A 23,734-nucleotide genomic window follows, 5' to 3' on the forward strand; every position below is an offset into this window, starting at 1 on the left:
CTGGAACGGCGCAAATGGAATGGCCTGCAGTAATATCATAGAAAGTGTAATATTACCTGGGAGGAGAGGAGAGGTTTCTAGACCTGGTAACTGTGTGATTGATGTATTTGATACCATTCCACTCATTCCGCTCCAGTCATTACCCCGAGCCCGTCCTCCCCAATTATGGTGCCACCAACTTCCTGTGCCACTCAGGCAAACACACATATACACACACACCAGCTCTTAAAGAAAGCCCTGGACAGATTGCTCTCAGGAAAAACAAGGGAACGTGAGGTCACTGGTTTTCTCTCACATTCCAAGATAAGACCTAAAGTGGTCCTTCCCTGGTGGAGAAGAGGAGAGAAACAGGGCTCATGGCAGTGAAGCAGCAGAACAGTACAGGAACACTTTCCTTGATGCACGTTTGGGCGCCAGGAGCTGTAAATTTGCACCCTGCTCCCTCCCTCCCTCCCTCCCTCCCTATTGGCTGACGCCTCATATCCCACAGGTGCACTCCACTAGAGAGGCAATCTGAAACTACATCTAGGGCAGCAATTACTGCATTTCCTCTCCTCCCTTCATCCCTCTCTCTCTCTCCATTCCACACCCACTCACTCTTTGTTCCCCTCTCTGATACCACATCACACAGGAAGACAGAATCCAGGGCCCTGCTGCACCGACCCTAATTACAGCAGTTATAATCCAGCTCCAACAACTCTGCTATGCTCTCTGCTCCCACTCACTCTCTAAGCTGCGTCCCAATTGGCACCCTATTCCCTTTATAGTGCACTACTTTTGACCAGGGCCTATAGGGTGCTATTTGGGACACAGCCTCTACCTACAGCTACAGCTCGACTGTATTCGATACTCCTCACAACAAGGTCAACACACATTTATCCTTTCAACAGCTAAAAGGAACAGCAGTGTCACCTACACTGTCAGCAGTATCCGCAGCACCGGAACAAGTTCAATCTAATTCTATGGATGAAGCATGTGAGAGGGCATTTGATGAAGCATGTGCTGAAGCATGTGATGAAGCATGTGGGGAAGCATGTGAATGAAGCATCAGAACCCATGACCATTAGGCTGTACTCTGAAAATGAAATGTTTAAATCTCAACTGAAGACTCACAAGGAATGGGTCTCCAACCAGACAGATAGCTACTCTGTGAGGCTCAACTATAATCTGTAGTGGAAACACAATGCTTAACGGACAGATAAAGGACAATAAAGATAGTTGTTTCCCAACATTATGACGGATGGTGTAGTCTAGTGGGTATATGATGGGGAGGTTATAAGAAGATAGTGGATTGACAGTGAGATGAGTGCAGCAGACTAGGTGTGTGCGTGTGTGTGTGTGTGTGTGTGTGTGTGTGTGTGTGTGTGTGTGTGTGTGTGTGTGTGTGTGTGTGTGTGTGTGTGTGTGTGTGTGTGTGTGTGTGTGTGTGTGTGTGTAGGGAGGAGTGAGGGCTGGGTGCCTCTCTGTCTGAAGCTAACAGAGACAGAGAGTAGGGCAGCCACGACTTAAAACTATGTAGGTCCCAAAGCATCCCTTTCTGTGTGGTTTATCTCTCTCCATCTCTCTATCTCTCCCTCCCTCTCTCTCTCTGTCTCTCCTTCTCTCTCTAGCTCTCTCCATCTCTCTCCATCTCTCTCTCCCTTTCTCTAGCTCTCTCCATCTCTCCATCTCTCTCTCTCTAGCTCTCTCCATCTCTCTCTCCTTCCCTCTCTCTCTCTCTCTCTCTCTACCTCTGTCTCTCCTTCTCTCTCTTGCTCTCTCCATCTCTCTCTCTCTCTCTCCCTTTCTCTAGCTGTCTCCATCTCTCTCTCTCTCTCTCCCTCTCTCTCTCTAGCTCTCTCCATCTCTCTCTCTCTCTCCCTCTCGCTCTCTCCATCTCCCTCTCTCTTTCTCTAACTCTCTCCATCTCTCTAGCTCTCTCCATCTCTCTAGCTCTCCCTCTCTCTCCCTATAGGTCTCTCTATCTCTCTCTCTCTCTCTCCCCCCCTCTCTCTAGCTCTCTCTATCTCTCCCTCTCTCTCTACCTCCCTCCATCTTTCCCTATCTCTCTAGCTCTCTCCATCTCTCTCTAGCTCTCTCCCTCTCTCTCTAGCTCTCTCCATCTCTATCTCTCCCCATCTCTCTAGCTCTCTGCATCTCTCTCTCCCTCCCTCTCTCTCTCTCCATCTCCCTCTCTCTCTAGCTCTCTCCATCTCTCTCTCTCTCTCTCTCTCTCTCTAGCTCTCTCCATCTCTCTCTCTATCTCTAGGTCTCTCCAGCTCTCTCTCTCCATATCTCTCTAGCTCTCTCCATATCTCTCTCTCCCTCTCTCTCTCTAGCTCTCTCACTCCCCGTCTCTCTCTAGCTCTCTCCATCTCTCTCTAGCTCTCTCCTTCTCTCTCTAGCTCTCTCCAGCTCTCTCTCCCTATCTCTCTAGCTCTCTCCAGCGCTCTCTCTCTCTATCTAGCTCTCTCTAGCTCTCTCCATCGCTCTCTCTCTCCCTCTCTCTCCAGCTCTCTCCATCTCTCTCTCTCTCCCTCTCTCTAGCTCTCTCCCTCTCTCTCCCTCTCCCTAGCTCTCTCCATCTCTCTCTAGCTCTCTCCATCTCTCTCTGCCTATCTCTCTAGCTCTCTTCATCACTCTCTCTCTCCCTCTGTCTAGCTCTCTCCATCTCTCTCTCCCTATCTCTCTAGCTCTCTCCATCTCTCTCCCTATCTCTCTAGATCTCTCTCTGCCTATCTCTCTAGCTCTCTTCATCTCTCTCTCTCCCTCTCTCTAGCTCTCTCCATCTCTCTCCCTCTTTCTCTAGCTCTCTCCATATCTCTCTAGCTCTCTTCATCTCTCTCTCTCCCTCTCTCTAGCTCTCTCCATCTCTCTCTCTCTCTCTAGCTCTCTCCATATCTCTCTAGCTCTCTCCATCTCTCTCCCTATCTCTCTAGCTCTCTCCCTATCTCTCTATCTCTCTTCATCTCTCTCTCTCTCTAGCTCTCTCCATCTCGCTCTCTCTCCCTCTCCCTATCTCTCTAGCTCTCTCCATATCTCTCTAGCTCTCTTCATATCTCTCCATCTCTCTCTCTCTAGCTCTCTCCATATCTCTTCATCTCTCTCTCTCTCTCTCTAGCTCTCTCCATCTCGCTCTCTCTCTCCCTCTCCCTATCTCTCTAGCTCTCTCCATATCTCTCTAGCTCTCTTCATATCTCTCCATCTCTCTCTCTCTAGCTCTCTCCATATCTCTCCCTCTCGCTCTCTCTCTCTCTCTCTCTAGCTCTCTCCATCTCTCTCCCTATCTCTCTTTCTCTCTCCATCTCTCTCCCTATCTCTAGCTCTCTCCATCTCTCTCCCTATCTCTCTAGCTCTCTCCATATCTCTCTCTCTCGCTCTCTCTCTCCCTATCTCTCTAGCTCTCTCCATCTCTCTCCCTATCTCTCTAGCTCTCTTCATCTCTCTCTCTCTCTCTCTCCCTCTCTCTAGCTCTCTCCATCTATCTCCCTCTTTCTCTAGCTCTCTCCATATCTCTCTAGCTCTCTTCATCTCTCTCTCTCCCTCTCTCTAGCTCTCTCCATCTCTCTCTCTCTCTCTAGCTCTCTCCATATCTCTCTAGCTCTCTCCATCTCTCTCCCTATCTCTCTAGCTCTCTCCCTATCTCTCTATCTCTCTTCATCTCTCTCTCTCTCTAGCTCTCTCCATCTCGCTCTCTCTCCCTCTCCCTATCTCTCTAGCTCTCTCCATATCTCTCTAGCTCTCTTCATATCTCTCCATCTCTCTCTCTCTAGCTCTCTCCATATCTCTTCATCTCTCTCTCTCTCTCTCTAGCTCTCTCCATCTCGCTCTCTCTCTCCCTCTCCCTATCTCTCTAGCTCTCTCCATATCTCTCTAGCTCTCTTCATATCTCTCCATCTCTCTCTCTCTAGCTCTCTCCATATCTCTCCCTCTCGCTCTCTCTCTCTCTCTCTCTAGCTCTCTCCATCTCTCTCCCTATCTCTCTTTCTCTCTCCATCTCTCTCCCTATCTCTAGCTCTCTCCATCTCTCTCCCTATCTCTCTAGCTCTCTCCATATCTCTCTCTCTCGCTCTCTCTCTCCCTATCTCTCTAGCTCTCTCCATCTCTCTCCCTATCTCTCTAGCTCTCTTCATCTCTCTCTCTCTCTCTCTCCCTCTCTCTAGCTCTCTCCATCTATCTCCCTCTTTCTCTAGCTCTCTCCATCTATCTCCCTATCTCTCTAGCTCTCTCCATCTCTCTCCCTATCTCTCTAGATCTCTCTCTGCCTATCTCTCTAGCTCTCTTCATCTCTCTCTCTCTCTCTCCCTCTCTCTAGCTCTCTCCCTCTTTCTCTAGCTCTCTCCATCTCTCTCCCTATCTCTCTAGCTCTCTTCATCTCTCTCTCTCTCTCTCTAGCTCTCTCCATATCTCTCTAGCTCTCCATATCTCTCTAGCTCTCTTCATCTCTCTCCCTATCTCTCTCTCTCTCCATATCTCTCTCTCTCCATCTCTCTCCCTAGCTCTCTCAATCTCTCCATATCTCTCTAGCTCTCTTCATCTCTCTCCCTATCTCTCTCTCTCTCCATATCTCTCTCTCTCTCTCCATCTCTCTCCCTAGCTCTCTCAATCTCTCCATATCTCTCTAGCTCTCTTCATCTCTCTCCATCTCTCTCCCTAACTCTCTCAATCTCTCCATATCTCTCTAGCTCTCTTCATCTCTCTCTCTCTCTAGCTCTCTGTCTCTCTCCCTCCCTCTCAATGTTTGTGTATCTGCCTCACCAGTAGCTAAATCATCTATAAAATAATTCAATAGGCTACTCGCTAGTCCAATAGTACCGAACCAGAATAGTTAGTTCCCCAATGGCATTGTGAGAGACAACAGTGTTCTAATGAAGATTGGTGAAAGAGCAGTTCAGGTATGATAATCACTGGGAATCAATGTCTGCGTTCTAAATGATTCCCCATAGGGCTCTGGTCAAATGTAGTGCACTATAAAGGGAATAGGATGCCATTTGGACAATGTGTTGAACAGAAGGTGGGTTATCTCATAGTGTTATTACAGTTAAGGATGTGTGAAACATCCTACAGTTAAATAGTGTTACATTCTGGTCCCACACTTCCAGCATGACCACACAGAGAGAGGCTACACTAAGGAATATTTACAGACGCTTCAAACTGTGTTTCTGTGTGTGTGTGTGTGTGTGTGTGTGTGTGTGTGTGTGTGTGTGTGTGTGTGTGTGTGTGTGTGTGTGTGTGTGTGTGTGTGTGTGTGTGTGTGTGTGTGTGTGTGTGTGTGTGTGTGTGCGTAAGTGCGTGTGTTTATGCGTGTGTGTATGCGTGTGTGTGTACCTCTCCGATGATAGTCCCTACCTACCACCACTCCTTACCACGGACCAGACCACTGACTACCTACTCTACTCCCAGCCACCTTTCTAGACATAATGAGTCTAAATGACTTCTAAACCCTTCACTCCTCTAATTGTGAGCTGAGAGAAGAGGAACTGACCACACCCTTCTCTGGCTGAATGCTCTGTCCCTGTTTCCACAGGCTTGCTGCTTGCAGCACACACACACACCCACCACATGCACCGCACACATAAACACAAACACACACATTCTTCTGCCTCATTATTTCAACTGACAGTGCTGTAGAGCAGGGGCTGATGGGGGCTGAGGTTGCTGGCACATGTCAGGATGCATTCTTTCTAACAGTCAACTTCTGGATATGGAGTCAATTTGCTGTTCGGCAGTTGAGATGTTTTAGGCCAGCCTATATATATATATAACACATACTGTAGGACAGGCTAATTCTGCCATGAACACAGAACCCAATATGCCTGCAATAACATATCCTCCTATACGCATCCCAAGACTAACACGTTATCAACATACCACACAGTACAGTTGGCTATTATTTGACTTTCCCTGGTATGGTTTCTTTGTTCTTTTGATCTATAGAGTCTCTGTCTCTCAGAGTGGATGGATGGAGGGAGGGTTTACACATATTTGCTTTAGGGAGGAGGGGATGGACATCCTGAGCAGAAAGGCTTCCTCACCCCCAGTGTTCCACAGTACCACTGCCAACTGCCTGGCACATGTACTAGAGGACTACAACTAGCTGTTAGAACAGAAGGCTTGGCATGCAGTCCTTAGCCATGCCAGTCTCTCCCTGTCCCAGCACCTCAGAGGAGGAGGAGGAGGAGGAGGAGGAGGAGGAGGAGGGGGAGGATGACAGTGAGCACAGTGAACCAACCCTGTCTTTACATCAAGGTGAAACACAAGAGTCTCTGTCTGTAAAGCCAGAGCACAACACTGGGGGAAAGTTTCCTAATACTCACCTGCAGTCTGACCTCATTCTGTGGTCATTTACACCCCATCCCCAACCCCGGGACTCTTAATTGGTTAATTCACCTCCAAGGCTGGCTGAGGCCCAGGGGGAGGTGTGCTGACCTCTGGGTGGGGGGGGCACTGCCCCTGTGACAACAATTTTGGACCCCCTTGTAGCCCCCCTAAATGTGGAGTATTAAATAATTTTTACATAACAAATTTTTGCTATCGTTCTTTTTTTACATCCGTTATTAGACAGTGGCAACGATGATGATTATGAACATGGTCTTTTGCCTGCTAATGCCTGCAATGCCGTGAAGAAAACGATATGACAACAATAACGTCTAATGTAACTGGCCCCTCTAACAGTACAACTGGCCCCAGCTTGGCCCCCCCAGTTGAAATGGTCTAGAACCGCCACTGCCCCAGCCAGGGCTCAGTATCCTGGGCTAGCAGATGGCCCTCTCACCTGCTCCCCTCCACAGCTCACCACTCTGGAGATACACTTCTGAAGTGGAACCCTGCAATACGATCGCAGGGAGGAGGAATGGAGGGGATACTATAGGGTGTGGGAAAAGGAAATGCGGAAGAGATAAGAAGGAAAGTTAAGTGGAAAGGGAAGAGAAGAGAGCAGAGAGGGAGATGGGGAGAGAGGGAGGGAGAAAGAGGGCGGGAGAGGGGGGAATAAAGGGGATCCTTCCTCCCATCCTTCCTCCCCCTCTCCACTCCTTCATCCCACACAGAGGAGAGGAGAAACAGAGCAGACAGAGGAGGAAGGTTCCACAGCTGGATCCTGCCGCTGACTCTGAGATTTTGTCCTGGCTGTCCCTCTGGGGATACCTCTCTGGTTTCTTTGTCTCTTCTCCTCTCTTCTTTTCTCTTTCACAGCCTTGATTCACATCCTTCTACAGATACTACAGCAGGGCAGACTAAAATTCTAAACTCAAATTCTGTGAATGAATTCGGACCTGGCGGGTTTCAAGCTTGCTGTGCTGTGTTAAGACAACCCTTTTAGCCTACTAGGCCGCAGCAGACACTAGTGGAGCCAGGATTCCAGTATTGGCTGGGCCAGAGAAATGTGTGGCCACGAAAAAACATATTTTTGTAATGATTGAAATTTTTCTAATTGCGATACGAATAGGCTCAAGGGATCCACAAGAAAACAACAGGAAGTTCATCTCAGTATCAGATCAATTAACCAAATATACACAGAGAAACAGTGAAACAAAATCTATTTGATTGATTATGAGACAAGTCACAGGCTTTTGTTCAGGAGTAGGACAGGCTGCTACGCGAGTGATGAGCAAGATCCACCTGTTAAGCTACATAACATGGAGAAACATTTTCTGATCAGCTAATCTATGAGCAATCTAGAATAAAGATGATCATTAGCACTCACCTCAACTTAGCTAACATTTCCCAGCCTGGACCCAAATATCCCAAAGGAGATTCAGTCAAAACTAAAAACCTGACTTCGATTGATTTATCAAGACGAGTCCCAAAGCAGCACAATGGCGCTGTCCCAATCAAAACGGTGCTGAACTGATCATCTAGGTGACCCCTCACGACTATTGCTTTAAATTAGTAGCTTATATATGACTTTTGGTGTTTCAGTAAGCAACAATTTGATACATGCCTTCAATTGCATTAGCCTACTTTATCCCAATATTTTCGTCAATCAGTCAATCATAACGAAGGTGAGTTTCCTCTCCGTGCTTTTTCTAGGCCCAATGGCTGTTTCATCGTCTCTTCACTCAACTGCCGCCTACCTCCGCCACATTGTTCTCAACACCATTTAAAGTCAATATACTGTTCTAGAAATCTGGCTTTTTTTCGGGTTCAGGCTCATTTAATTTCTGTGGTGTTGGATTCAGCTCATCGAACTTGAGCCGGACCAGGCTCGAATTTTCAGGCCCGATGAGAACTCTAGTGCAGACTGGCAGACAGACAGATAGACTGGCAGACAGGCAGACTGGCAGGCAGACAAACTGTTCTGTCTAATGAAAACTGCCCTCCTGGAGACAGAGAGACAGATAAAAGGGAGTGTGTGTCACGGCTTTCTTCGTCGGAGGACGATATAGCGAAATCGTCGTCTGAAAAGGTGGACCAATATGCAGCAGAGTTGGTGTTCATTTTCTTAATTTATTAACGAACGTTGAACACGAAAAAAACAAGAAAACAATAAGCACGACAAATGACAGTTTTGCAGGCTCACAAAAAACACGCAATGCAAAAACAATCTCCCACAAATACAAGACAAACACACCCAACAAATATAGGACTTCCAATCAAAGGCAACACCAAACAGCTGCCTTCAATTGGAAGTCCACCCCAATTAACTCAACATAGAAACACACTCACTAGACTACACATAGAAATACATAAACATAGACCATAACTCAAAACCCGGAAATAATAAATCAAACGCCCTCCTAACTAACACACCACCCTGAACCACATAAAACAAATACCCTCTGCCACGTCCTGACCAAACTACAATAATAATTAACCCTTATACTGGCCAGGACGTGACAGTACCCCCCCCCCCCCTTAAAGGTGCTAACCCCGGAAGCACCTTAAAAAAAAAAAAAAAACAAAAAAACACAACCCCAAACAACAACAAAAAAATTCCCCTCTACTAAAAGGGAGGGAAGGGAGGGTGGCTGCCGTCAACGACGGCACTGTGCTACACCCCCCCTCCCCAACCCACCTATATCAGGAGGTGGCTCCGGTTCTGGCCGTTCTAGGCAGTCGGGCCACTCTGGCAGCTCGGGGCAGTCTGGCCAGTCTGGCAGCTCGGGGCAGTCTGGGCAGTCTGGCAGCTCGGGACAGTCTGGGCAGTCTGGCAGCTCGGGACAGTCTGGGCAGTCTGGCAGCTCGGGGCAGTCTGGGCAGTCTGGCAGCTCGGGGCAGACTGGGCAGTCTGGCAGCTCGGGGCAGTCTGGGCAGTCTGGCAGCTCGGGGCAGTCTGGCCAGTCTGGCAGCTCGGGGCAGTCTGGCCAGTCTGGCAGCTCGGGGCAGTCTGGCCAGTCTGGCAGCTCGGGGCAGTCCGGCAGCTCGGGACAGTCTGGCCAGTCCGGCGGCTCGGGGCAGTCTGGCCAGTCCGGCGGCTCGGGGCAGTCTGGCGGCTCGGGGCAGTCTGGCCAGTCTGGCGGCTCGGGGCAGTCTGGGCAGTCTGACAGCTCGGGGCAGTCTGGGCAGTCTGGCAGCTCGGGGCAGTCTGGGCAGTCTGGCAGCTCGGGGCAGTCTGGGCAGTCTGGCAGCTCGGGGCAGTCTGGCCAGTCTGGCAGCTCGGGGCAATCTGGCCAGTCTGGCAGCTCGGGACAGTCTGGGCAGTCTGGCAGCTCGGGACAGTCTGGCCAGTCTGGCAGCTCGGGGCAGTCTGGCCAGTCTGGCAGCTCGGGGCAGTCCGGCAGCTCGGGGCAGTCTGGCCAGTCCGGCGGCTCGGGGCAGTCTGGCCAGTCCGGCGGCTCGGGGCAGTCTGGCCAGTCCGGCGGCTCGGGGCAGTCTGGCGGCTCGGGGCAGTCTGGCCAGTCCGGCGGCTCGGGGCAGTCTGGCCAGTCCGGCGGCTCGGGGCAGTCTGGCCACTCCGGCGGTTCGGGGCAGTCTGGCCACTCCGGCGGTTCGGGGCAGTCTGGCCACTCCGGCGGTTCGGGGCAGTCTGGCCACTCCGGCGGTTCGGGGCAGTCTGGCCACTCCGGCGGTTCAGGGCAGTCTGGCCACTCCGGCGGTTCAGGGCAGTCTGGTGACTGTTGACTGGCGGGCAGCTCTGGTGACTGTTGACTGGCGGGCAGCTCTGGTGACTGTTGACTGGCGGGCAGCTCTGGTGACTGTTGACTGGCGGGCAGCTCTGGTGACTGTTGACTGGCGGGCAGCTCTGGTGACTGTTGACTGGCGGACAGCTCTGGTGACTGTTGACTGGCGAGGCTGGGTTTACGCACTTGAAGCCTGGTGCGTGGTGCTGGTACTGGGCGTACCAGATTGGGAACACGCACCTCCAGGCTAGTGCGGGGAGCGGGAACAGGACGAGTCGGACTGGGTTGACGCACTTCCGGGTCCGCACGAGAGACAGGAGCTGGAAACCCAGGGCTATGGAGGCGCACAGGCGGTCTTGATCTTACATACTGCACAACCCGTCCTGGATGGATGGAACTAGTAGCCCTGCACGAGCGGGGTGCTTGTACAGGGCGGACTGGGTTGTGCAGGGGCCTGATGGTAGCCGTGCGTAGAGCGGGAGTTGGGTAGCCTGGTCCTCGGAGGCGTACCGGCAACCAGATGCGCTGCGCAGGCATCCTCCTACCAGGCTGGATACCCGCTCTAGCACGGCACCTGCGAGGGGCGGAATAACGCGCACCGGAATGTGCGTGCGTATGGGTGAGATAGTGCGCTCCTCAGCGAAACATGGCGCTCTCCACCTCATACGCTCCTCCATATAACCACGGGTAGCTGGCTTCCGGCTCTTCCTAGGCCTAGCCAAACTACCCGTGTGCCCCCCCAAAAAAAATTATTGGCGGTGCCTCTCGTGCTTATACGCCAGTCGTGTCCCTCGGAAATGTTCCCGGTCCATACCAGCCTTACTCCATGGGCCTTCTCCGGCCATAACCTGCTCCCATGTCCATCTCTCCCGATTGTCCAAATCACAATTCCTCTGCTCCTTCCTCTGCTGCTTGGTCCTGGTTTGGTGGGAGATTCTGTCACGGCTTTCTTCGTCGGAGGACGATATAGCGAAATCGTCGTCTGAAAAGGTGGACCAATATGCAGCAGAGTTGGTGTTCATTTTCTTAATTTATTAACGAACGTTGAACACGAAAAAAACAAGAAAACAATAAGCACGACAAATGACAGTTTTGCAGGCTCACAAAAAACACGCAATGCAAAAACAATCTCCCACAAATATAAGACAAACACACCCAACTAATATAGGACTTCCAATCAAAGGCAACACCAAACAGCTGCCTTCAATTGGAAGTCCACCCCAATTAACTCAACATAGAAACACACTCACTAGACTACACATAGAAATACATAAACATAGACCATAACTCAAAACCCGGAAATAATCAATCAAACGCCCTCCTAACTAACACACCACCCTGAACCACATAAAACAAATACCCTCTGCCACGTCCTGACCAAACTACAATAATAATTAACCCTTATACTGGCCAGGACGTGACAGTGTGCATCAGTGTTTATGCTCATTCCAATGCCCCCGCTCCACACCGTCCCGCTCGGCCCAGGAGCAATGTTCTCAAGGAAGTATTACATTTGCGAACACATTAAAACCTCTCTGGGATATGTGGGATGGCGTCCCACCTCGACAACAGCCAGTGAAATTGCAGGGCGCCAAATTCAAAACAACAGAAATCTCATAATTAAAATTCCTCAAACATACAAGTATTATACACCATTTTAAAGATAAACTTCTTGTTAATCCAGCCACAGTGTCTGATTTCAAAAAGGCTTTACGGCAAAAGCATACCATACGATTATGTTAGGTCAGCGCCTAGTCACAAAAAAACATACAGCCATTTTCCAGCCAAAGAGAGGAGTCACAAAAAACAGAAATAGAGATAAAATTAATCACTAACCTTTGATGATCTTCATCAGATGGCACTCATAGGACTTCATGTTACACAATACATGTATGTTTTGTTCGATAAAGTTCATATTTATGTCCAAAAATCTCAGTTTACATTGGCGCGTTATGTTCAGTAATGTTTTGCCTCCCAAAACATCCGGTGATTTTGCAGAGAGCCACATCAATTTACAGAAATACTCATCATAAACTTTGATGAAAGATACAAGTGTTATGCATAGGATTATAGATAAACCTCTCCTTAATGCAACCGCTGTGTCAGATTTCAAAAAAGCTTTACGGTGAAAGCACACCATGCGATAATCTGAGTACAGCGCTCAGCCACCAAAACAAGCCATACAGATACCCGCCATGTTGTGGAGTCAACAAAAGTCAGAAATAGTGTTATAAATATTCACTTACCTTTGATCATCTTCATCGGAATGCACTCCCAGGAATCCCAGTTCCACAATAAATGTTTGTTTTGTTCGATAAAGTTCATCTTTATGTCCAAATACCTCCTTTTTGTTTGCGCGTTTAGTTCACTAATCCAAATGTACAAGGCGCGGACACTAAGTCCAGACGAAAAGTAAAAAAAGTTCCATTACAGTTCGTAGAAACATGTCAAACGATGTATATAATCAATCTTTAGGGTGTTTTTATCATAAATCTTCAATAATATTCCAACCGGAAAATTCCTTTGTCTTTAGAAAGGAAAGGGAACTGAGCTCACACTCACGGCCACGCACAATCAACAGCTAAAGGCTTTCAGCTGAGGCAGTTACTATGACTGGTCTTATTCACTCCCCTTTCACAATAGAAGCCTGAAACAACGATCTAAAGACTGTTTACATCAAGTGGAAGCCCTAGGAAGTGCAATCTGACTAAATTTACACTGTATATTGGATAGGCAATCACTTGAAAAACTCAGATTTCCCACTTCCTGGTTGGATTTTTCCTCAGGTTTTTCGCCTGCCATATGAGTTATGTTATACTCACAGACATCATTCAAACAGTTTCAGAGTGTTTTCTATCCAAATCTACTAATAATATGCATATCCTAGCTTCTGGGCCTGACTAGCAGGCAGTTTAGCAGGCACTCTGGGCACGCTTTTCATCCGGATGTGAAAATACTGCCCCCTATCCCAAAGAAGTTAAGTAGTACATCCCAGTTTCCTGCAATTTTGTCCTTTCCCTGTAAATACTGTGAAAACCACACAGCCAGTCACCGCAGAGCAGCAAAGTGGTTATCAGGGGAAAGGGGACCAAAAACGGAGTCAGCTAGCCTGTGTGTGTGTGTGTGTGTGTGTGTGTGTGTGTGTGTGTGTGTGTGTGTGTGTGTGTGTGTGTGTGTGTGTGTGTGTGTGGTGTGTGTGTTGTCTGTCTGTCTGTCTGTCTGTCTGTCTGTCTGTCTGTCTGTCTGTCTGTCTGTCTGTCTGTCTGTCTGTCTGTCTGTCTGTCTGTCTGTCTGTCTGTCTGTCTGTCTGTCTGTCTGTCTGTCTGTGCGTGCGTGCGTGTGTGTCAGCAAGCCTGGGGCTAACCCGGCCTCAAACCAGTCTCACAGGGAGACCAGAGAACACTGACATTAAAACAGACAACAACACATTTAGATTGTCCCCAGCCCTCTTCAGAAAAACTACAGTTGGAAAATTGATTATATGGTTCATGTATAAAAATACCACCCTAAAACTGGTAATTTCACTGGTCTTAGTTAAGTAAATCTCACAGTAGACAATACAGTTAGCCCACAGGTTGTATCCTGGGGACAATAGAATATACAGTACATAAAGCATAAAGCCTACTGGGTTTGAACCCATTTCAGTACAGAGAGAAGAGAGAGTGAGTGACAGGAGGACTGGGGGAAATGATGGATTGTCCAGGTGTCTTATTCAAAGCCTCCAATTCATTGCATTGGACAAGGTTGCTTTGGTTTGCTAGACTCCAGGTGCAGTCAGACTTCTGTTTTTGTCTGTGCAGCAGGGAGAGTGAGCCAGGCAGCCTGGAAGTCAAAACGCCTGGAAGTCAAAACGCCTGCTTCCATACAACCCAGTGTCTACGTCAAATGGCACCCTATTCCCATTACAGTGAAGGGACCTGTGTTCTACCCTCTTGTTGCTTTGAGTCAGTGACTCTTGTCACGGAGTGAAATGTAAATGTTAGCTGGAGACTAAATCCAGCTGGGAGAGGCAGGTCTTTTGTCCCAGATAAAGAACTGTGACCGAGACATTGAAAACAGAATCTGTGGGTTTGAGGAGGAGATCAAAAAGTGTTGCAGCACCAAGTTCAAGTACGTAGAAACAGAGACATTGCTTTGAATAAAAGCATCTGCAGATTGCCGAGAAAACAAGAAGCTTCTACCGAATCAAATCAGATGTGAAAAATGGAGATGAAGTGATTGATCTGAGCCTTCAGGGAACATATGGTAGGAGGGCTGAACCTAATGAACCATATATTGCCTGGCTGGCACTTAACACTACAGTCTGGTTCAACCATCAGGTCTGGTCCTGGCTCTGTGGTCCTGATCCAACCATCAGGTTACAGTCCAGAACCCACCGTGACACTACAGTACATCTGTGGCTTTGGGCGAAACACTAATGCTGAGGAACAACACTTTGAAATATCAATGGCTCAGTGAAGTGGAGTTCTGATGAACAAATCTCAACAGTATAGTTGTCCCTTAGAAGGTCCCACAGATGGTGTGTTTTTATGTTGGCAGGCATGGAGTTCACTGAGACTATCATCTCCTCTCTACTCTTCTCCTCTCCTTTCCTATCTTCATCTCCTCTTTCCTCCTCTCTTCTCCTCTCTTCTTCTCCTTTCCTGTCTTCCAAATCAGTGGAATGAGTGACATTTCTAATCATCCTGAACCAAAAATATTCATTGGAAAATCCTCTGTGCAACGAGGCAGATATAAGGCTAGCTATATGTTTCCTATTCAGAATCACTGTGAGCTTTGTCTATCAAACCACACCAATCAGAGTCAAGGGATGAGACATGGCAGGCCAGCCAGTATCGGTGATGTCTTTTCAAGGCCAGGTCAAGTGAGAGGGGAGGCCTCTGAGTTCACTCCGACGGACGTGTGCCAAAGCACGGTTCAGACAGGAACCTTTCTGACTGCAGAGGAAACTGATAAACTCACAAGTTTGACTCTCAGCTCAGCGCCAATCCAACAGACAAAACGCCAAAAAAGTATATATATTATCTTGCAGCAATCAGTGGTCTTCTCTGGTTGCCATGGGGTTGCTGAAGGGGGCCCTTGCAATGACAGACCATTCTCTCCCTGACTATGGGGGTGGTGGGTTAAACTGCCGAGGTGGTGATGGGTATAGACTGACCTCACACCCAGCTACTGAGGTCTGAAGGGAGATCAGATTGAGGTTGGGGTGGAGGGAGAGATGGAGGCCAGGAGGTGAAAAAGACAAGGAGGGAGGGAGGCAGGCGATGGAGAGAATGAGGATGGAGAGAGTGGGGGGTGGAGGAAGGGAGAGAGGGATAGATGGGGGAAGGGACGGAGTGAAACAGGAGGAGAGACAGACGAGGAAGCCCCCCCCGCCTGTGTCACCTCCGCCAACTGTGCCAGCGGCCGGCGCTCGTTGGGCCTCATTTCCCCTCGCGCTGCCAGGGGACCCACTCTCGTCTTACCGCTGGAGCCATACCAACCCCCCAAAAACACACAGACAGAGGGCCGATTCTTACCCCCACATAGAGACAGAGAGATAGAGAGAGAGAGGGCAGAGAGGAGAGAGAGAGATAGTTTATTTCACTTTTGTTTATTATCTATATCACTTGCTTTAGCGATGTAAACATATGTTTCCCATGCCAATAAAGCCCCTTAAGGAGAGGAGAGGAGAGAAGAGAGAGAGAGGAAAGAGAGAGGAGGAGAGAAAAAGCGTGCGAGAGAGAGGAGAGCGAGAGAGAGAGGACAGCGAGAGAGAGAGAGCTAGAGAGAGCTAGAGAGAGAGAGAGGAGAGAGATCGCTAGAGATTGAGAGAGAGAGAGAGAGAGGAGAGAGGAGAGAGCGCTAGAGAGAGAGAGAGAGAGAGGAGAGAGGAGAGAGCGCCTGAGAGAGAGAGAGGAGAAGGAGAGAGTGCTAGAGAGAGAGAGAGAGAGATAGAGGAGAAGGAGAGAGAGGAGAAGGAGAGAGAGATAGAGAGAGCGAGCGAGAGAGAGAGAGATTCAATAGAAAGGCGATGTGCTTCTTGTGAAGTACTGGTTATTTACAGAATCAGTCATAAATAAACACGAAAGATGGATCAGATAAAGCAGCTCTCTGTCAAACACAAAATACAGCGGACTCTGTTCAGAGCTCAATGAATTTGAGTTAGACAGAAATGGCACCCTATTCCCTATATATAGTGTATTACTTTTGACCTGGACCGATAGGGAATATATAGGGACTAGAGTGCCATTGGGGACACAGCCTTGGTCCAGATTAATGATGTACTCAAGACTCAAAGGGCTAACAAGCACCCATCCACTCTTACCTCCCTCCATTCAATTCATTTACAAAGGGAATCTTGACCAAATGTACCAATTCTGCAGCTGCCAAAACTGAAAGAGCTCTTTCTACTTCTATGAAGTCTCCAGTATAGAGTAGAGCTGCCCCCCACTGCCCAGGCTCATGTCCTGTCTGAGAGAGTCCTGTGAATAGACCCTGGTCACAGAGAAGGGTCCTCCACAAACACACACCTCCGGCTGCAGGGGAATACAGTGACACTGTGGCTCCCATTCTGCAGCCCTTTCATTCAGCCACTACAGTGTGTGTGTGTGTGTGTGTGTGTGTGTGTGTGTGTGTGTGTGTGTGTGCGCGTGTGCGCGTGTGTGTGTGTGTGTGTGTGTGTGTGTGTTTGTCCTAGCCTGACTGATAATGTTCCATTATGGAATACAAGGCTGACTGATAATGTTCCATTATGGAATACAAAGCTGACTGATAATGTTCCATTATGGAATATAAGGCTGACTGATAATGTTACATTATGGAATATAAGGCTGACTGATAATGTTCTATTATGGAATACAAGGCTGACTGATAATGTTACATTATGGAATATAAGGCTGACTGATAATGTTCTATTATGGAATACAAGGCTGACTGATAATGTTACATTATGGAATATAAGGCTGACTGATAATGTTCTATTATGGAATACAAGGCTGACTGATAATGTTACATTATGGAATATAAGGCTGACTGATAATGTTCCATTATGGAATACAAGGCTGACTGATAATGTTCCATTATGGAATACAAGGCTGACTGATAATGTTCCATTATGGAATACAAGGCTGACTGGTATTGTTCCATTATGGAATACAAGGCTGACTGGTAATGTTCCATTATGGAATACAAGGCTGACTGATAATGTTACATTATGGAATACAAGGCTGACTGATAATGTTCCATTATGGAATACAAGGCTGACTGATAATGTTACATTATGGAATACAAGGCTGACTGATAATGTTCCATTATGGAATACAAGGCTGACTGATAATGTTCCATTATGGAATACAAGGCTGACTGATAATGTTCCATTATGGAATACAAGGCTGACTGGTAATGTTCCATTATGGAATACAAGGCTGACTGATAATGTTCCATTATGGAATACAAGGCTGACTGATAATGTTACATTATGGAATATAAGGCTGACTGATAATGTTCCATTATGGAATACAAGGCTGACTGATAATGTTCCATTATGGAATACAAGGCTGACTGATAATGTTCCATTATGGAATACAAGGCTGACTGGTAATGTTCCATTATGGAATACAAGGCTGACTGGTATTGTTCCATTATGGAATACAAGGCTGACTGGTATGTTCCATTATGGAATACAAGGGGATTAAATAAGCATCTGAGACTAACCCACTCATAGGGTATGAACACACGTATGAACTGTGTTTCTATCCTCTAATGTAAAGCACTTTGAGCTATATAAATCCAATGCATTAATACAAAGCAGTGTGTTGTGGGCCCTAGCAGTGTGTTGTGGGCCCTAGCAGTGTGTTGTTTGTGGGCCCTAGCAGTGTGTTGTGGGCCCTAGCAGTGTGTTGTGGGCCCTAGCAGTGTGTTGTGGGCCCTACACAACACAGACCTACTGTAGGTACTGTATAGCCAATCACTGCATGTTTCAATCTCTCCAATCACCAACTACCTTATAAAGACAACACAGTGTGCATCCTAAATAAACTCTATCCCCTACACAATGGGCTCTGGTCAAAACTAGTGCACTAAATATGGAATAGGGTGCCATTTGCGACACAGACACAATTTAAAGCAGGTACCAATAAGGGCATGATGCTTATAGGGGAAAATACATGGAATGTCATAAAGTGGAGTCCAGTCCATAATGCAGTTCTTGGTCTTTAACATGTTATTCCTCATGTCATTCCCTATTTCCCCTCCGTGAGGCGACCTGTTTTCCCCCATATATCTGACCTATTACATTACCAGATTGATGACTGCTAATAGGTTTAAGACTTGTCACTTTAATTGAGGTGGAAAACTATTATTTTCATTCATGATATTTTTGCACAACACCTAATTATAACTATATAAGTATTCCTTATATAGTTGACGCAGAGAGTAAGTGACAACCTCTCTTAGGTAGAGAGAGAGCGAGAGAGAGAGAGAGAGAGAGAGAGAGAGAGAGAGAGAGACAGAGTGTGTTATGACTAATCATGAACTGCTGTTAGAGAAACATAGAGGGAACAGAAACCCTAAACCTTACCCACTTCAAAATGCTGGACTGATGATCACAATACCCCTATTGTAACGACTGTTGGACAGTATTGAGTGTGTGGAAAAATGTGCAATGGGAATTTCTTGCACATAGAGAAAATGCAGTCGGTTGGTCGTCAGATGTCTCGCTGAGACGCTGGGATGTGAAGCTGCTGGCACCCTGAACACACATGCACAGACACACACACACCCAGAGCCAAGCCGTCTGGCCTCACATGGCACGCCAACTACACGTCTACAGCCGCCAAGCAGGACTAAGACAGGCCAGGGAGGCACCACACGCACACACACACACACACACACAGACAGGCCAGAGAGTGGCTGGCTTTGAAGAAGTGTTGCATGCTGGGAGCCTGGAGGCTGCTGATGGAGCAGGAAAAGATGATAGAATAACGTAGAAGTGCTTGACATCATAAATATTCTGACCCATAACCAATACCAGTACATTATTTCTCTGTTCTCATCCTTTCTGCCAATAGATGTATAATTGAGATACAGACCTCCCATACAACCACTGCCCCTGTCTCAGCTGTTATTCTTCTGGTGCCCCAGTGCTTGACTTGGACTGAAACAGGTGCCGGTTCTCATGTTGGGTGCCGGTACTGTTTATCTTTAGGTGCAGGACCTCCACAATATGTTTTGAGCTAAAATGATATATGAGAAACAGGAGCTCAAGCAGTAGAAAAGGTGCCAGTACTCGCCTGCTCAAGTCAAGCACTGGGCCTCCCTCTATTCCCCTCTCTCCCTCTAGTTCCCTCTCTCCCACACTTCCCTGCCTCCATCTCCCCCTCTCCCTTACAAATCTTACTCCCTCTCCCCCTCACCCTTCCCTCTCCCTGGGGCAGTCACTGGGCATAGATCCCGTTTGCACATCACTCAGCCCAGCGTAAAGCTTCCAATCCCTGGCCGTCTCAGCCCCAGCCCCAACCCCTCTCTCTTAAACCCAACCCCAACTCATCCAAACCCTGGCCATCTCAGCCCCAACCCCTCTCTCTTAAACCCAACCCCAACTCATCCAATCCCTGGCCGTCTCAGCCCTAGCCCCAACCCCTCTCTCTTAAACCCAACCCCAACTCATCCAAACCCTGGCTGTCTCAGCCCCAACCCCTCTCTCTTAAATACAACCCCAACTCATCCAAACCCTGGCCGTCTCAGCCCCAACCCCTCTCTCTTAAACCCAACCCCAACTCATCCAAACCCTGGCCGTCTCAGCCCCAACCCCTCTCTCTTAAACCCAACCCCAACTGATCCAATCCCTGGCCGTCTCAGCCCCAGCCCCAACCCCTCTCTCTTAAACCCAACCCCAACTCATCCAAACCCTGGCCGTCTCAGCCCCAGCCCCAGCCCCTCTCTCTTAAACCCAACCCCAACTCATCCAAACCCTGGCCGTCTCAGCCCCATCTCAGGCACACAGATGCTTGTGAAACAGGAATTAAATGAACAGTTCCCTCTCTCCCCCAGACCTCCTGTGTGTTAGTGTCTGATTGCTGCAGCAGCAACAGAAACTTTGAAGTCTGGAAGAAACAGACACTGATAAAAAGCAGAAAACAAAAAACGAATGGTCTTTTTCTCATAACAGACGCAACAACAACCTGAGAAAACGATACCTCTTAATGAGGCGTAATTACGGTTTTGACCCCGCGGTGGGATCTGGCCTGGAGGCCCTGTAGCGAATTGTCAATGGTTTGCTTCTTTTTTTGTCTACCATACCCATTTTTTGGGGGTGTCTTTTGTTGAGGTTTGACATGTGACATGTCTTTTTGTCAGATAAAGCCCTACCCTGTCCTCCTGCAGCTGAATTAGGTAAATAAAGTGGAAACATCTTTTGTCTTCAGCTGTCAGAGGGCTTTACACTGTCTCAGTTACCTTGGAAACCTTGGAGAGGTGAAGGAGAGGACAGCCAGAAGAGAAGAGATCCTCCAGCTCTGCAGACACCAGGTAAACGCCTCACTTAGTATGTTTCCAAATGGCACCCTATTACCCATGTAGGGTACTATATGTAGTGCACTATAAATAGGGAATAGGGTGCCATTTGGGACACATCCTTAGCCTTTCTCCAACCTAAACTCCCTCACTTCATTTTCTCCACTCTAAACTCTCTTATCCTCTACAATCCAATCTAAACAGATTGAACATTAAAATAACACTTAATGGCTGACAATACTTCAGCAAAATCCACCAAACGATTTTCTATCTGTGTAATATTTCTCCTCTAAGTAATGGTCTCTCCATTTCCCTTAAAAATGAGTTCAGAACTTCAGACCGCTCTCAACCCTCAAGGGTAGTTCTCTTTCCAATATAGTCTTCATTTGGTATTTGGTATTTCCCAGCTCGTATATGAAAAAACTAGCAGCTTGAATACAAGTTACAGATATAGGACTTCACATGATCAAGATGCAGGTGATAAGGCTTTCAAGACTTTTAGTCGTCGCAATTAAAAATGCTGAAACTTTCGTATGCGAGATTTACCTGTCGACAGGTTGACTAGAAAAACAGAATAGACAATGTCCTTCCTACCTGTAGGATGCAGGACCCAGCGGCCGTGTTCTCCTTGATGGATACGTTGTAGAAGTTGCTACCGAACACAGGTTCGTTGTCGTTAATATCTTGCAGTACCACATGGACCAGAGCTGTGGAGGACAGGGAAGGCCTCCCTCCGTCTGTAGCCACCACAGTCACACTTGGCCTGGGCTGCGACTCGTAATCCAGCTGGGAGAGCGTGGTGATGATCCCTGTTACTGGGTCTATGGTGAACCACTGGGCCTGGTTCTCATCCTGGCCGGCCTGGCCATCCTGGAGGAGGCTGTATGTGATGTCTCCATTGGGCCCCTGGTCATTGTCTCTAGCCGTGACCTGCAATACGAAACTCCCTGGGAACACCACCTCAGGTATGGCCTGCCTGTACTCCTGCTGATCAAACAGAGGAGGGTTGTCGTTAACGTCAGTGACTTGTATCGTAAAGGAGGACTCAGCCCTGAGAGGAGGGGTGCCTGCGTCTGTAGCCATCACCCTGAGTTCGTATGTGTCCCTCTCCTCTCGATCCAGGATCTGGTCCACACACATCAGGTAGATGATGTTGTCCTTGGTGGTCAGGGCAAACATTCCGTCCCCTCCTTCCAAGGAGACGTTGACATTGGCGTATTCTCCGTAGTCCGGATCGGTGACGGAGATGCGTGCGACGTACTGGCCAGGCTGGGCGCCCTCGGAGATCTGTGGGGAGCCGTCTTCGCTGAGGAAGATGATGGTCATGGTGGGCTGGTTGTCATTGTAGTCCCGGACGTGGATTGTGACGAAGGCGTTGGTAACCTCGGGCTGCGTGGCGTTATCCCTCGCCTGGACCACAAGCTCGTGGACCCTCCGCATCTCAAAGTCCAGCGGCTTGTTGAGTGTGATGACACCCATACGCGAGTCGATGACGAAGTAGCGCTCCGGGTCGCTCTGCCTGCGGTTGATCTCATAGAGAACCAGGCCGTTGTCTCCCTGGTCAGCGTCAGAGGCAAAGACTTGGAGGATGTTGCTACCCGGCTGCAGATTCTCTGAGATAATGGCGTGGTAGCGACTCTGGTTGAAGACTGGAGCGTTGTCGTTGATATCCTGAACCGTCACATCTAGCACCATCTGACCAGTCCTCTTAGGGGAGCCTCCATCGAACGCCTCCAGGGATAAAGTATAAGACGGTCTGGTCTCACTGTCCAGAAGAGTGTTGACCACCAGGTCCAGATAGAGAACCTGGTTGGATCCTCTCCGGGTCTCCAGGAGGAAAGCCTGGCCGGGGTTCCCGTCTTTGATAAGGTATCCCTGGGTAGTCAGTTGACCCTTGTCCCCATCCACCGCCGGCTCTAGGGGGAACCTGGTTCCCACTGCCGTCATCTCCGGGATCTTGAACGCCGCTCTCCTCCGGGGGAACGTGGGAGCGTGGTCATTGATGTCATTCACCGTGATTGTCACTTCAATGGTCAAGCCCGTCATAGTCACTGCAATGAAGTTGTACCGGTCCCTCAGCTCATGGTCCAACACCTTGGCTGTCTTGATGATGCCTGTGCTCTCATCTATGTCCAGGTCACTCCCCACCCCGGTGCCCTCATGGTCTGATATGAAGTAAAGACTTGCGGTGACGCCAGGCGGTAACCCAGCACTGATGTCCCCTACAATGGTCCCGGCTGGCTGTTCCTCATCCAGCTGGAGCTCCAGGTTCCCCAGGACGGTGGAGGAGTGGACGGTGATCAGCTCCAGGAGGATGTAGGCCAGCAGCAGGACCCCTCGGCTCCACCGGCCCTCATCCTGCAGCGACCTTGACACAGACCGCCCCAAACCCTTGGCCTCGATCTTCATTCTGATGGCTTCTTCCTAAACCTGAGAGGGACACAGAGAGATGGGAAATATGTTAGCGTGTGCTGTACTGATCGTTACTTCCTGACAATGTGTGCGTCCCATTTGGCACCATATTCACTACATAGTCCACTTCATTTGACCAGAGTCAGTAGTGTACTATGTAGGAAATAAGGTGCCATTTGGGAGTCAGCCCAAGAAAACCTCTCGACTGTTTGTCCTGGTCAGGTCATGTAATCAGGAAACATTCCTGGCTCCTCTTATAACCTGATCCAGCAACAAAAGCTGAGTGCTTTTTATTGGCTTAACAAAGGAAGGGGACAGGCTTTTTCTGTATATTTGGTGAGCTGTGTAAAAATTCAGGAAAATGCCTTAAGGTCCGTTTTTCCATATGCTCTACAGGCTGTGGTCCCAACCACAGTGCATATAATAGATCTCTTGCATCACAGACCAGACCACAGACCAGACCACAGACCAGACCACAGATCACAGACCAGACCACAGACCAGACAACAGACCAGACCAGCTCACAGACCAGACCAGACCACAGACCAGACCACAGACCACAGACCAGACCACAGACATGACCACAGACCAGACTACAGACCAGACCACAGACCAGACCACAGACCAGACCACAGACCAGACTACAGACTACAGACCAGACCACAGACCAGACCACAGACCAGACCACAGACCAGACTACAGACCAGACCACAGACCAGACCACAGACCAGACCACAGACCACAGACCAGACCACAGACCAGACCACAGACCAGACCACAGACCACAG

General features: G+C 48.6%; 1 protein-coding gene across 1 annotated transcript in view; it reads right to left on the reverse strand.

Annotated features, from left to right (window-relative positions):
• The window catches only part of LOC106580990 (protocadherin-16), a 237,761-nt gene that overhangs the window by 188,623 nt on the left and 25,404 nt on the right, over positions 1 to 23,734 (reverse strand). Inside the window, exon 2 of the mRNA XM_045703726.2 lies at positions 21,129 to 22,964. Coding sequence (XP_045559682.2) covers positions 21,129 to 22,943 — 1,815 coding nt within the window. The 5' untranslated portion in view covers positions 22,944 to 22,964. The remainder of the gene's footprint in view (positions 1 to 21,128; positions 22,965 to 23,734) is intronic.

This window comes from Salmo salar, chromosome 20 (assembly GCF_965601325.2).
Source record: "Salmo salar chromosome 20, fSalSal1, whole genome shotgun sequence".
Lineage (NCBI taxonomy): Eukaryota > Metazoa > Chordata > Actinopteri > Salmoniformes > Salmonidae > Salmo > Salmo salar.